Below are 14,795 nucleotides of genomic sequence, written 5' to 3'. Positions count from 1 at the left end.
CCAACAGGGAGTGAGTTACGGTTAAACAGTGCTCTCATTCTCAGTGTGCTGTCAGACACTTAGCTCTGTAGGGGAATGATTATTGAGTTAGGTCAATATTGACCATTTGGTAAACATGAAGTGCAGCCCTTTATTAAGGGTTTACTTGTCGTCACTTGACTGAAAACGTCAGGACTCAGAGGGGGAACATCTCAAAACAGTAAAGGATCCTGAGTAAGCCAATAGAGTTCATTCAAATATTTCAGTATATTTCTCTGCCATTATTTTTGCTTTATCACAGTGAAGCTGTATTTCATTGTATGGTCTTAGAAGCGGTGCAGCTGCTTTATATAAATCCTAATGATGACAGCTCCTGTCATCATGGAGGCCCAGTGGAGAGCTGGCTGTGTGCAAATACAGTACAAAAGTGGTATAGCAACAAAAAGAGAAGAAATTCAACACATAAAATTATAGTGATGGTGTGGATTTAAGTTGATTCATTAATATCATAATAAGAAGTGAATCATGCGATGATTACTTTGTAACACAAAACATGGATTTTGTACTTGAGCGTTTTAATTTTTTACTCTGAAGCACTTTAAGGTTTGGTTTAACCTAAATCATTACTTACTATTTGTTATTGTAAGCTATCATAGCTAGTCATCTGGCTCATTTCGCTAAACAATATTAATCTTAACATGAAGTTGTTAGCATCTGTTAATGTGAGGTTCTTCTTGATATTGTAAACATATTGTAGGAATGACAGCAGGACAGTGATAGAAAGCTCGTCCACTAGATACCTGCTAGCTTTCCTTATATTATCTAATGTGTGTTTATCACTTGATAACCACTTGGGTCATGCTTGGTTTGAGTTGAAGTTACCAATCTAAACTAATTCTTCTACTACTTCCTTCATCCTTCAGTTTTGACGGACCAGTCTTAGTTCCTGAAGGGCCTGGCCACTCCCCGACCAGCCCCTCCCCACAGATGGAGGAGATGGACCCGCGCCTCCTGGAATTAGAGCAGGACCCACCCAACTGGAGGGAGCTGGCCTCCCCTGAAGCTCTGTCCAGCCTCTCCAAGAAGGAGACCAAGAGACAGGAGGTCATCAATGGTGAGGAGAGGAGAGATGAAGACAACAGATGTGCAGATAAAATGAGGTTTGCAGTATAGGCCGCAAGATCTTTGCTCATACTGTTCCCACTCTCTTTCCCCTCTCAGAGTTGTTTGCAACAGAACATGCCCATGTGCGAATGCTGAGTGTTCTTCAGACGGTCTTTTCTAAGCCTCTGGAGAAAGAAGAGCTCCTGACCTCCACTGAACTTGCTGCCATCTTGCCCAACTTGGACGAGATCATTGAGATGCACTGTGAGTGCTGCCCTTTTACCTTGTGTTTGTATCCTTCCAGAGTCAGACACATGAAGTTTACACTTACCCACCATGCAACAAGCAAACATTTATGTGAAGCTGCTTGATGCAGTTGTGTGTTTGTTGCCAGGGATAAAGATAACTGCGTGTACCAGTCTGTTTGAACAGTCTATAACTGGGTGCAGAGTTGAGAATAATACAAATATCAAAAATAAAATAAATAAAAATCACATCACTCACAAAAAATATCCTTATTGACATATTTTTTCAAGTCCACAGAGTGCAGTGTTGCAGAATTCAGCCTTCATTAATGCTTTTGTGACTGTTGGTTTATTTGTTTGTCTCTGACTGTGAATCCAGATAACTTCTATGAGAACCTGAAGAAACTGCGTTTGGATGACAACTTCATAGTCAAATTAATCAGCACCACAGTGCTGAACAGGGTGAGTCTCTTTATATCATCCCTTTTCTCTTTTCTCTCAGTGTTCATGTTAATTTCAGGGAGACAATATAATTCACAACATAATCTGGCAGTGACTGTGCCAGATCTGATTTTGTTGTTTTAACAAACACTGAAAGCTGTTTATCTATGGAAGTAAAATATTGGTTATAACAGCAACACCGTTATATTCGTTATCATTCTTTACTCTGTATCTTTCCCAGCTCTTTTTCCCTCTGCCCATATCTTTATTCCTCTCATTATTTACTTCTGGCTAGCACAGTGCAGTGTCTGAATGTAGCGTTTTGTGTATGTGTTCCAGTTTGGTGGTACAGAGGGGGAGTGGTTCCAGAAATTGACAGCCCGGTTCTGCAGTCACCAGTCGTGGGCCTTGGACCAGATCAAGAGCAGGCAGAAGAAAGAGCCACGCTTCAACTCCTTCATACAGGTTAACATGCATGCACGCACACACACACGCACACACAACTCAAAAATAAATTCTTAAAGGTTTAACAGAAAGGCACACATGGATGCACTCGCAGATGCAAGGACATAAGCAGTCCCATATGTGTGCTCACTCATTCTGATTCTGTATGTGTGTTTTAATCTCAGGAGGCAGAGAGTAAGCCCCAGTGCCGCAGGCTGCAACTCAAGGACATCATTCCTATAGAGATGCAGAGACTGACCAAGTACCCATTGCTGCTGGAGAATATTGCCAAGAACACAGGTGTGTCTGCATCTTAAGCCCATTTGTAACTCACTTTTGTGTGGATGTCGGTATGCTCCTGGCATATTTGTAAGCAAACTTTTGAGACTGTTTTCAGTATTGACAGGGCAAAATGGAGCAAATCCTCTTATAGCATTATATTTTATTTTACATCATGATATGGATGTACTATATATTTTAATACAATTTTTTGTTTTTTGGGGGAGGAATACAAGAAAATAAGCTGACAAGAATATCTGTTATTCCAGCAAATTAAATGACATATGACTTGACAAATCAAGCTAATACTACCTTAAAGCAGTCCTGCTCATCAATTTGCAGCATTGCCCACAATGGTTTAATACATCCACAGACATTAAGTTTAAGCAGTATGGCAAAATCTACAAATTTACACACAAATTTGCATTGTTTCATGGTATATATAACCTTATTGCCCACAGCTAAATGTATCTGGGTTTGTCTGAAAAACACAGGATCTGTTAAGAGTCCTTCTGAAGAATAAATGACACATTATTAGGTTAAAATGCAGAATAGTATTATAATGTTTTAATCATATGTCCCAGTCTAAAGCAGAACACAGGATAAATGTGGACAATATTTGCACAACTAACTCAAACACACAAGCAAAACATTTGAACAATCCATTACTGTCTGTCCCAGATTCTCATGTACACTCATGATTTATGGCTTTTGTTTGGGCTCTGCTGTGAAAGCCGTATTTTCCTCAACTCTGTGTTTTCTCTTTTCTCTCCACAGATGACCCGACAGAGAAGGAGAAGATCCAGCAGAGCGCAGAGTGCTGCAGAAAGATCCTCAACCATGTCAATGAGGAGGTCAAAGTGATGGAGAACCTATTGGTGAGAAACACACAATCCATCACTCAACACACTGTTATGTAGTGATTGAGCACCAATTGGAGTCTGGTAAATTCATTCTGAGACCTCTGAAGGTCTCTGGTTGTTAAGACAACTTCTACTTCAGAGCTGTGCTGCCTGTCCTCTGTCTGATCCCCTAATCTTTGTCTCTGTTCCCAGACTCTTAAGGACTACCAGCGTAGATTGGACACATCAGGGCTCAAACCAAGTAATGAGCTTTATACTGAATATAAGGTAAGGTTCTTTCAACAAAGTTTGTTTGCACAATCTGTTGCACTTTACAGGTTTTAGCTGACATTTTTGTTTCTCATTATTTTACTTTTTCTCTTCTCTAGAATATTGATCTGACTCAGAAGAGGATGCTCTATGAAGGTCCTCTAACCTGGAAAGTCACAAAAGAGAAAGGAATTGGTAAATACATGCTTTCCCAGCAATGCTGCAGAAACAAGAACAAATTTCACAAACATTAAAAAATTTATGGAACCTTTTTTCAACAATTTATTGGACCAGTCATGTCAAGCTCACTAATATTTACTATTTACTATTATTTAATATTTACTACTATTTACTAAGATGCACTTAGCTTTCTGCAAAAAATCTATTAGAACAAGGGTTTATTTTTGGGATATTCAGAAAATTATTGTAAGCTGTCATTTCCCTTTTTTGTTTTCAAATTGCTATGAATGGAAACCCAGCTGCACTGAAGGGACTTTTGTGAGATCTCACAGGCCCCTTGACTTCCTTTTTCATAACCATTTCAATTCAATAACTTTAACCTCACTTCGTTATAATACAACTTTATTTAACCCTGTGAGGGCAATTATATACAGAAGCTTAGTACACTTGTCACAAACAGATGCACACACGGTAGATAGGGGAAGAGAGTAAAACCACAGTTGATCACAAAAAAAAAACAGAAAAGGCTATGGCTTTATAAACTATGTATGGAAATGGCAATAAATACATTAACAAATAGATATAAATTCTTAAAAAAAAACAAAACAATCTACAGTAATGAAGCCAGATGCATTAAAAACTATGAGAAATTGAGAAAACAGATAGCAGAGAGCTCTCTTTCTGTCTTTTCCATCTTGTCCTCTGCTATCTTTTCCTCTGTCTGACTCTTCTCCTCCCTGTCTCTCAGAGGTGCAGTGTGTGCTGCTTGGGGACCTGCTGGTGCTTCTACAGAAGCAGGATGACAAGATGGTCCTCAAATGCCAGAGCAAGAGCAACATTGCTGTGCAGGAGGGCAAGCAGATGCTGAGCCCCATTATCAAGCTAGACTCTGTCTTTCTCCGCGAGGTGGCCACAGGTTAGCCATGCACCACAGTAAATATTATGCAAGGTCACTTCCACTGTGTAATCAGTATCACTCAGCCTTGTTGTTTTTGTCTGGTCTGTCAGATCGAAAGGCCTTCTACGTGATATTTACCTGGGACAGCGGTGCTCAGATCTATGAACTCGTGGCTCAGACTGTTGGAGAGAGGAAAACGTGAGCATCAAAGAGAAATACACAGATTAATCATATTTGTTTCAGAAGAAGAATGAATTGTAATCTTATTTTTATGTTGTTTATAGCTGGACTGAAGTGATAAAGACAGCCGTGGATGACCTGAAGAAGAGCGGAGCACCCATGAAGTTGACGCTGCCTCCTGGAAGTGGAGGACCTCCCTTCAGTCCCTCCGCGTATGTGTCAATATGTGTGTGTGTGTGTGCATGTTTACTCGTGTGTTAAGAGAGCAAGCTGTATTCATCTCCTGCCAAAGTTCACCCATCTCAGAATATCTCATTTCTTTTCTCATTTTCTCCCCCGTCAGGCTGACTGCCCCTTTGAGCCCGACTGAGAATGGAGGTTTGAAAAGCAGCAGTGGTGAGACTGCAGAGCGTTATCAGCCGAACACTTAATAAACAGCACAATTTTGTTATTGTAACACATTTCTGAAAGCTGGAGCCAAAGTTAAGCCTTGTGTCTGTCTGTAGATCGAGATAAGGACAGCTTGACGGATGACAAATCTTCAGACCCCAGGCACAGGCTGATTGATTTCCTGTCAGACAAAGGCTTCGACTTGATAGGCCACTCTAACAGCGATCAGGAGAAGGTTGGCAACTGTGCTTTGGATGAAGGTGAATGAGGGTTTTCCTTGCACTTCTGTAGATGTTTTTTTTTCATAACTGTCCATCTTGTCTCTCCATTTTGAATTGTCCTCCTAATGAAACTACTGATTCTGTCTTATCTGTTAGTCATGTCGCTGAAAAGGCTGTTGATTGGAAGCATAAGCCTATCAGAAGACTCACAGCCTGATGAAGAAAACGGGGAGGACCAATCACAGAGGCCCAGTCAAGAAATGGATAGTTGTCAATTAACAGGTAGGCTACTGTGTTTTTAAAGGAATAGTTTGACACTGTGAGAAATATACTTATTGCTTTATTGCCAAGAGTTAGTTGAGACAACTTGAATATAAGAGGAGGGAGAAACAAAGGCAGACATGGTTTAACTTGTTTCTTTTATCCAAAAAACAAGACATAGCCTGGTAGATAACCTCTGTAAAACTGCAACTTGTTGTTTTTACTTTGTTTTTACTTCTTTGTTTTTTTGCACAGATAAGACAAACATAATATGAACCGCTAATTAGTGAACTTTAAACAGAGCCAAGCATGGTGTTTCCCCCTGCCCCTAGCTTCCATGCTAAGCTAAGCTAGTCCTACTAGCTATAGCTTCATAATTGACCAACAGATATGGGCATGTGTGGTATCGATCTTTTCATCTTATTCTTGGCAAGACAAGCGAATATGTGTAATTCCAAAATTATTGAACTGTTTCTTTCAAAGTCATATTTTCCTTTGTTAGCACCTTTAGCTGTGTGGCTCCTTCGCCTTGATAGATGTGAAAATATTTTTGATTGTCCTTATAATTATTAGTTCATAAGCAGATTTTTTTAAAATGCCAATGTTTTTAACTTTTAAATAAGCTTTTACAATTCAAGATTTTACTAATGTTATATATCACTTTTACTGGTCAGATTTTGGTCTAACTGACAAAAAAGCATAAAACAAGTCTTTCTGTCCACAGAAGAAAGCCAGACCCCAGACATGGGAGCAGAGGAGGAGAACGATAACACTTGTGAAAAAGAAGGAGCAGGGACGAAAGGAGAGGAGGAGAGGAGCATCAGTGCGCCCCTGGTGTTGTCCCAGGAGAGGATGGAGGAAGTGTGCAGGAGGCTCCTCAGTCTGGAGGAACAAATAAAGAGATTACAGGTGAGGGGAGGTGAACAGAGACAGAGAGAGATAGCTGAGAATATAGAGAGAAACTGCAAGCAGGGAGCAGGGAGTAGTATGACAGGGGCAGATAAAGATGAGAGACATAACAAAAGATGGAAGCTGACTGGAAAGAAACGCAGAGTTGGGCTTCGAGGCTTTCACTGAGGATAACTTAAGTAAGGAGCAAGCTGTAGTATACTCTGGACAAATGGGGCCAAAATAGCACCAAAGAGAAACTAGAGAATAGAAAACCATTTAACCACTGCTGTTATTGCTTGGTTGAAAATTGCATTGTGAAATTGGACTTCTCTGAAAATGGCTATTATGTCCAGCACTTGCAATGGGATGTGTCACAGAAGCAGCAAGGGAGACGAAGAGAGGATGTTAAGAGGAGGAGGTTGGGTTCTATGTTTGTGTATGTGTGTGTGTATGTCTGTGTCCGTGTATGTGTGTATCCCCTCAGTTCCTAAGGTGATATTGATTTTGTGTGTTGTAGACTGTAGAAGAGGCGCACCACAGGCTGCAGGAGGCCCTTTCCAAATTCTCACTGGAGGGAGGTAACTTCCAGTGAGACACCATCACACCCCCTGCTGGCCACTAGGTGAGACAACTGTATAGCTTGAAAGTGAGGCTAAAGTGTAATTTAATTATCTGATCAAGTATCATCATTAACTATCAAATTAAGTCTTTTACATGCACTGGAGTTGTAAGGAGTTTGTTGAGGAGTGTCTGCAGGCTCCCTGTCAGGCTGCATTTGGTCCATGCAACCTCCATAGCTCAGGGAAAAATGTCTGGAACTCACTTGCAACTCATCTGCATTTTGTGGCTCTGCCGTGAGAGATTTAAGTGAATAATTCAAATTGATCCCCATAAAAGTATGAGGGACAAACAGGATTTTGAAAAGGGAGGGGGACATATCTCCCAATTACCAGTGGAAATTAAGGCCTCGTCATCATCAGTCTCTTAAACTCTATATGTTATTACAGTACATTTAACCCTGTCCTCGTCTTTTCTTCTCTTTAGATTTCTACTGGTGCTGGTTTGGAGTGCAAGAGTGACTTTCAGAGGTTTCCCTGGAAATTCCTAAACTTTCATAAGTCATGCCTGGACCCTTGCTGCCTTATATGTTTGTATCACAGCTGTTTGCAGCCAAGCAGGAGGTTTTTCTGCCTGACGGAGGGGAGGGAGGGCTTTGTGCTCAGTGCAGTGGTTCAGTGATGGAGCGTGGGAGGTGTGTGCATGTGTATGTGGTGTCTGTTTGCGTGCATGCTTGGTGGACATCCTACTTTTGAGTTGGAAGTCATCTTTGCAGAGGGGTGCCAAAAAAAAAAAGCAAGATTTTTTCTGTGAGGGAGATGCTGCCTAACAAAATGTAGAGATTGCAATCTGCTGTAACACACATATGCACACCAATGACATGCACTCTACAAAATAATTTACATTGTTGCCTATAGCAGATTGCACAGTAATGAAGAACTCCTATGTTTGCTTGCCAATTCAGCTATACCAGGTGGAACCAGGCCTTAAGGGGCCAATGTAGCTTTTGAAGATATATTGAAATACTACTGCTGATATATGGAGTTATTTCTGGTCTATGCCAAAGTACTACAGAGATGCACTTTTTTCTGATTAGAACAAGTTGAATCCACACTGGGCTTCATGTAGGCAGCCTTCATTATTGAGAAAAATGCATGCAAGACAGTGTGTGTATGTGTGTTACAAAGTTTTTAATTAAGGACGTGCTTGTTGGAGGGTTCTTACTGTAATTAAGTCACATTCAAACATTTATAAATAGTGGCACTATAGGTAATCATGCTGTTAATAATTGATACTTGTTTGTATGTACTGCTTTTATTTATTCCTCTGTTAGTTCTGTTAAGACAGTGAGTTGCCTCACCTGAGTAAAACTGTTACAGCACTGGGCCAAACAGATATAGCAGTGCGATAGAGAAAAGACAAAACAGAAGAAGAAGGCAAACCTAGGATGTGTAACAAAGATCAAGGTTGAGAAGTGAAAGAAGACAGATGTAGGGACAGGAAGCGAGTTTCGAGGTTATTGTTGCTTACTTGAACCCCGGCTTAAACCAGACGGTTGTGAGAAGATGTGTAGTAAACATGAGATTAGGATTTGCACTTACTGTACTGGAGAAAAATGTCAACACACACACACACATGCATATACACCTGCAAACACTGAAGGCCCAGAGCTACAGAAGTGTTGACAAAGGTTGTTCAGTGCCAGGATCATTTCTGTAGCCTCAAATTTCCCCAGATAGGGTTCACAGCTCCTGATGTAAAACACGGACTCAAGATGGGGTTATAAATTATATTACATTAAATTCACGTTAGTAGTGAAAAAATCTTCCCAGGTAGCAGTATTTGTATCAAAATGAGCTCTGTCTTTGTATTTTATTTAGCAGTTGATTGTAATTCTGATTATGATGATATGATATCTGAGTAGTGGCATAACTGTGGCCGTGCACACAGGACCAAAGACATAACAAAGCGCCGCTAGATCCTCATACAAGCTGTAATTTTCTTAATGACATGTTTCATCTGTATACTAGCATGTCACTTGCTGATGCAAGGGTGATGGCGCAGCAGTGCAGCCTGGCACTCAGCAGCTGCTTTTCCTCTCCCCAAACTCTAGCTATATGCCAACTTAGGTAAAGGGATTTCAAAAGCACACGGACATGAATGAAGAATCGGTCAGCAATAAAAATACCATATTTTTGAATCTTTAATGAATGAACAAGAGGACTGCTCTTGCTATATGACCAAACAGAATCTGTAGATCTGTGAATTCTTTCATATGCTTCAGTGACTTTCATCCGCACATAATTAATGGAAACATTTTCTTCAGTATCCGTGTGGGTCTGTCAGTGTGAGGAAAAGCTGGCGTGACTGTCACAAGCTGTTGTGCTTCTGACCCATATACAGCACTTTTAACACCTCGAGTGCTAAAGTGGACACATGGGACCTGTTCCAGCTGCAGAAAAAGGACAAAACAACAAGACAATGAAGCCAGATGAAGATACAAAGGAAACATTGAAGGTTTGGAGGAAGGAAGACTAGTCTCATTCCAGTGTCACGCTTAGCAGTACTGTAATCATGATCACTTCCTGAAATGCATTCTCGTCATTGCTGCCACAACAACAAATGCCCCGTCAGACCCTACTGAACCTCAGTATGAAATTATGTAAATGACAGTGCCATTAGCCACTGGAGCATCAGAAGTTGCTAAATTATATAAGTTTGTGTTCGAACCTTACTGCCAACTTTCCCGTGTTTTCCTCGTAGAAAATGTACATAACTGTTATCTTGAAGGAGAAAAATGTAGAGAAGGTATAACTTAGATAAATTAGCTCCCTCTCTTTGTGTTTATTAAGCTTTTTAGCTATATACACCTCTTGATAACACGCTCACCTCTTGTGATAGCATGATCACCTTTTCCCTATGCACAGTTTTTCCATGTTGTTTATTTCATTTGATGTACTTAAACAGGTGGGGAAACTTTTTGTTGTTACCCTTTTCTTTCATTATTTTTCTAAGAAAGTTGTAATTATCTACTATGCATTTGGTTATAATGGTGAGAGAGACAGGACATGTCTGTAACTTGTCTATGCATGAACAAATTCAACGATTATGCAAATGTTGTAACCACGGCATATGTGCAAACCCACGCTGTGCTGTGGCTATCCATCTTACCAATGGGATTCATTTAAAGAGATAATCTCAACCAGGGATTTTTTAACAGTTAAACTGCAGCGGTCAGCAGGTGAAACCACGTCAACACCAGCTTAAAGTGATGCCTTCACTCTTCACCAGCTGGACAACTGCTACAGGCACTCCTTGCTCTCTCTCTCCTCCAGATGCTTTTCCTCATGTATTCTATATACAAATACATAGATGTATAGAAAATGTATTTATAGAGTGGTGCCTTGTTCTGACCATCAAGTTGTTTGATTCATAAAGGGCTCTTGAGTCTACAAACACAATCACTTGTTGTTTTGGTGGACTGTCTCTCATGGAGGATCTCAGACAGTGACAGACGATGACCAAATGACTAATTAGCGTTGAGGGATCATCCCATGATTCTGATTGGTTGGTTTCAAGGTTGGGGGCTCCAGCCTCCCACACACTGTTTTTGTGTCCATCTCCATTACAGCAATAGGATTTGAGCCCTCCACCAACTCTACCAGCCAGTGCCCTGTATAGAAAAAGACACTGCTTCTTGTCATCCAGGCATCTGCCATTTTGTCTATCTATAAACAATGAATATGCAAGAACTATACTGTGTATTTGGGTTTTGATTTTTATTGTGTAAGAGGCTCTTTAATGATGTATACTTAAGGAAAATTGTGGTACGTTTTGTAATTCTTAATTTTTTTTTTTTTTAATAAATCGGGGAAATAAATACCTGCTTTGTCATTTTATATAGTTATCGGAGTTTAAATTTTATAATAACTTCTGAGCTAATGGTTAGGGCTTCAAGAATTGTTGGATTTGACTTCATTGGTACATATAAAGACAGTGTCTCCATATCGATTGTACTAGGATTCTCTTATGTTGATACATAACCATACCCTGTATCTCTATATCCTTTTATAAATATACAGTAGATATGAAAACATACTCATGGCATGTCTGTCTATCTTGGATGAATATAGACCGATAAATGGAGATATATCTCTCAGAAATGTAAATGCGTAATGTATTCTTTAAATGCAAATATAACCTTTAATGCAAATGTGAGACAGTCACAGTCATTCAAGCGTAAATCCTGACTGAGAGAAAAACAGAACACCAGTGCGTTATCACAGCAGTGGTGAAGACTGGAACATTGTGTAAAGAATTTTATCTTATTTCAGTAGTTTTTACTCTTGGATTGAACATTTGTGGGGGGGGGGAAATGGTGATTGCTACAATCTTTGTTTTCTGCAGCTTTGTGGGTAAGTCAGATCAATTTTTTAAGACATTACACTATCTGCAATAGTCTTATTTGGGTGAAAGTGTTTATATTTGAATAGATACAATTACCTGTTGGGGATAATTGGGCATTCCTACGTGTCAGTCCAGTATATGCGTATAAGTATAAATATTTATACTATATAATTTTTTGTGTTTTTTTTCCCCCCACATTTAGCTCTTTTGAGCTCTGCTTCAATGAACCACATCTCCTGTCAGAGCAGATGGCTGGGTTAACCTGTTGCATTTTGCTCTGTTAATTTTGCTTAATTATGTTGTACATTTAAAGCTCATTTTATTCATTTTTATAATTTAATCAACTTTAAGACCTTGTATGTTCACTGTAAATACTTTAATACACATTATGCTATTACATTATATGAAGTCATGATGAATAATTTGACAAATATTAAATTAAGTTAAAATTAATGAACAAATTTCCTTCACAGTGGGTATTACTCCGGTGACTTTAATGGCGGACGTGCCCTTTGTAAGTGTGCCGCTCTCTCAGGAAGCTATTCTGAACTGCTGCTACATCACCAAAGATAAGCCAGGGACGCCTGCATGGGTCTTTCAACATAGCAACCGCAACATGATTCCAATCCCTGTGAATGCCTCAGACCTTGTGATTATACACAAAATTCAAAAATTCGATGAATCGTGTGGCGTACTAACCCTCAAGGCAGTCCAGCTGAATGATTCTGGGCTGTACCAGTGTTCGCTGACCACTACTGGCAACAGCATCCTCTCTCATGGCACCTACCTGCAGGTCTACAGTGAGTGTTTTTGTATGTATGGTGGTGGTGGGGTCCTATTTGCAGTACATACCATTCAGAAATACCAGTGTGTATGTGTGTGTGTGCATGTGTTTTTAAAATGGAGACCTGGAGTCAAATGAGCTCTAAGCACTGTTAACACCTCGTAAGCCATAAATCCTGTTAACCTTAGTCAATATAAGAACTGTGTGAGTGGCAGCATCCCTGTATATCATAGCTCAGATAATCTTTGCATCATCAGGATGGTCTCATTACAGCCTGCTGCCTAGTCATTTAATTTAAATAGCACCGAGATTAGAACAAGTTGCAATCAAGCTAATGTGTAGAGGCATTTTTCACACTGAAATACCACTTTACATCATAATCTCATTAAATAAAGATGGTAGATGAGGAAATGTAAAACAACCACTCAACTCATCTGGGGATTATGTGTGAGATAACTTGCATTAGTTTACAACACCACCATTACCACCAGTTGTTTATTCATCTGTTTTATATGTTAGACTGTCTTCCTTACACTAAATAGCACAGTTATCTAACATAACAATCAACCTTGTAATAAATCCCCATGTAAGTCCAGTTAGCCTGGTTCCCTTCTATATGCTCCAGCTTCTTCTCACTTGCTACAAAAACAAGTTAGTGCTTGTATATGAATAGCTAAAGAAACAGCTGTTGTTCAGTTTGTTTCACCTCTGAACCCTGTCTCTGTGCCTAGAGCCACTGGAGAAGACACTTAACTTCAGTGAAAGCACCAAAAATGGCATCCTGACAGCTGAGGGAATCTTGCTGTTACTGTGTGTGGTACTGCCTTCTGCCACCCTTCTCTGCAAGGTCTGTAGCTCACATTTTAATATGACTGACTGGAAATGACTGCACAGTGATCCGTTATTGACCTCTGACCCATGGCACTGTTAATCTTCAACATTTCTCAATAGTGGTATTGCCTCATGACTCATATGAACGATCCATGAAACAGACCTGGTTTGACTGTTTCTTCGGAATACAGTTATAAGTTTCTCTGATGAATATCTCAAAATGTTTCCTGCTGTTGGTTGACAGGAAGTTGCGCCATTACACAGATTAACTAACTTCTGTTCCCACCCCACAGTCAAAGAAAGTACATGAAATAGAGAAAAAGAAAATGAAGAAGGAAGAGGAAAACATATATCAGGTGAACTTTAAATGAGTCACATCATTTCTGAGTCAAATGGAAGATATATTATCTTGTGCCACTAATCAATTTAACATGAATAGTCTGGTCCAATAGTTGGTTTCATTGATTTTTCTGTGTTTATTTGATTTCCATCTTTCTTATCTCACACATCCAGGGACTAAATCTGGACGACTGTTGCACCACATATGATCAGATCGAGCGGTCCCAGGCACTGGGCCCGTACCAGGATGTCTGTAACATTATGGAGGAGGAAGAAGAGATCCAGCTGGAGAAACCTTGAAGGAGAGGGGAGAGAAAGAGAAAGGGAAGGGAGAGTGTTGAGTCTGTTTGTCTGTTTTGAGAGCTTAAATTTAAGTGTGTGATATCTAAATATCAGACTCATGCTGTTTTTTAATATATAGCCTGCAGTTAGACTTTTAGCGTCTGACAACATATTATTCAATCAGCTTCATTCATTTGAGATTGAAAGTTCATTTTTGATCTTGGAGACAGCATTTGACAAAACAGTCTCACCACAAAGTCCACTCAGTCAGTGGGTGTAGGGAGGATTTTAGAAATATTGAGGTTGTTTGTAATGAGTTTGAATGTTTGATACATTCAACTGTTGTGTTCATTTCAGTCAAAAAAAAAAAAAAAAAAAAAAAAAAAATCCATATCAAAATAAAATGTAAACTCCTCTTCAAGTTCTGAAATTGCTGAACAAACAGACAAACAAAATGTATCACCCTGCACTCAGTAGCTGTTTTAAGGCTATAACTCAACTTTTAAGCCAAAGTTTACCAGAAAATTTTTTTTGAACATCCTTGATTTAATGACAATTACTAATCTGCTGGGGAAAACAATGTGATGTGATCGAAAGCACCAAAACAGATTCTGAGTGGACCTTGAGATGAGATGTTTCTCTAATGTTTATTTAAAAGATCTATAATGTAGCCCATTTCTTGCATTACTCTGAATGATTTCATGATGTGTCACAATTTATTTGCTCTCTGCCATTCATGTGAGTGCTTAAATAATAAAGTTGTGTTAAAAAAAAAAAAGCTGATAAATTCGTCTATAAATTATGTGGGGGGGGGTATTACCCTTGTAATCTGTGGTGAATGGACTACTTAACTCACTTTTTCTGTCCCAAGTCGTGAAACCAGGACAACGGGGCGGGCGCTTATTGATTTTTTTTTTCGAGTGTCGTGATTGGCTACTGTTCCGCGACGCCGCCATTGATTGGCTTCCA

At 39.6% G+C, this 14,795-nt stretch overlaps 2 protein-coding genes across 9 annotated transcripts in view; both read left to right on the top strand.

The window, feature by feature from the left end:
- The window catches only part of arhgef1b (Rho guanine nucleotide exchange factor (GEF) 1b), a 39,291-nt gene extending 28,228 nt beyond the window's left edge, over nt 1–11,063 (top strand). For 7 of the 8 annotated variants that reach the window (XM_018672432.2, XM_018672426.2, XM_018672431.2 and 4 more), the window contains 17 exons: nt 903–1,093; nt 1,201–1,347; nt 1,708–1,790; nt 2,109–2,234; nt 2,399–2,513; nt 3,270–3,370; nt 3,548–3,622; nt 3,724–3,799; nt 4,533–4,700; nt 4,793–4,880; nt 4,967–5,074; nt 5,206–5,258; nt 5,369–5,512; nt 5,630–5,755; nt 6,459–6,643; nt 7,143–7,247; nt 7,670–11,063. In XM_018672432.2, the coding sequence (XP_018527948.1) occupies nt 903–1,093; nt 1,201–1,347; nt 1,708–1,790; nt 2,109–2,234; nt 2,399–2,513; nt 3,270–3,370; nt 3,548–3,622; nt 3,724–3,799; nt 4,533–4,700; nt 4,793–4,880; nt 4,967–5,074; nt 5,206–5,258; nt 5,369–5,512; nt 5,630–5,755; nt 6,459–6,643; nt 7,143–7,217 (1,861 nt within the window). In that variant the 3' untranslated portion in view covers nt 7,218–7,247; nt 7,670–11,063. The remainder of the gene's footprint in view (nt 1–902; nt 1,094–1,200; nt 1,348–1,707; nt 1,791–2,108; nt 2,235–2,398; nt 2,514–3,269; nt 3,371–3,547; nt 3,623–3,723; nt 3,800–4,532; nt 4,701–4,792; nt 4,881–4,966; nt 5,075–5,205; nt 5,259–5,368; nt 5,513–5,629; nt 5,756–6,458; nt 6,644–7,142; nt 7,248–7,669) is intronic. The other variant, XM_018672430.2, reaches the window with a different exon arrangement.
- A 365-nt stretch (nt 11,064–11,428) lies between these two features.
- cd79a (CD79a molecule, immunoglobulin-associated alpha) lies at nt 11,429–14,558 on the top strand. Its single transcript, XM_018672435.2, has 5 exons — nt 11,429–11,598; nt 12,064–12,390; nt 13,106–13,221; nt 13,499–13,561; nt 13,719–14,558. The coding sequence occupies exons 1-5, from the start codon at nt 11,559–11,561 to the stop codon at nt 13,842–13,844; spliced, it is 672 nt and encodes a 223-aa protein (XP_018527951.1). The 5' UTR covers nt 11,429–11,558; the 3' UTR covers nt 13,845–14,558.
- The last annotated feature ends 237 nt before the right edge of the window (nt 14,559–14,795 follow it).

This window comes from Lates calcarifer, linkage group LG15 (assembly GCF_001640805.2).
Source record: "Lates calcarifer isolate ASB-BC8 linkage group LG15, TLL_Latcal_v3, whole genome shotgun sequence".
NCBI lineage: Eukaryota > Metazoa > Chordata > Actinopteri > Centropomidae > Lates > Lates calcarifer.
Note: the sequence above shows the minus strand (reverse complement) of the source record. Positions and strands in the feature narration are given on the sequence as shown.

Coding starts and splice junctions, on each gene's coding strand:
- cd79a (XM_018672435.2), top strand. CDS start 11,559: ATGGTGATTGCTACAATCTTTGTTTTCTGCAGCTTTGTGG. Junction 11,599..12,063: donor TGTTTTCTGCAGCTTTGTGG/GTAAGTCAGATC, acceptor TTTCCTTCACAG/TGGGTATTACTCCGGTGACT. Junction 12,391..13,105: donor CACCTACCTGCAGGTCTACA/GTGAGTGTTTTT, acceptor CTCTGTGCCTAG/AGCCACTGGAGAAGACACTT.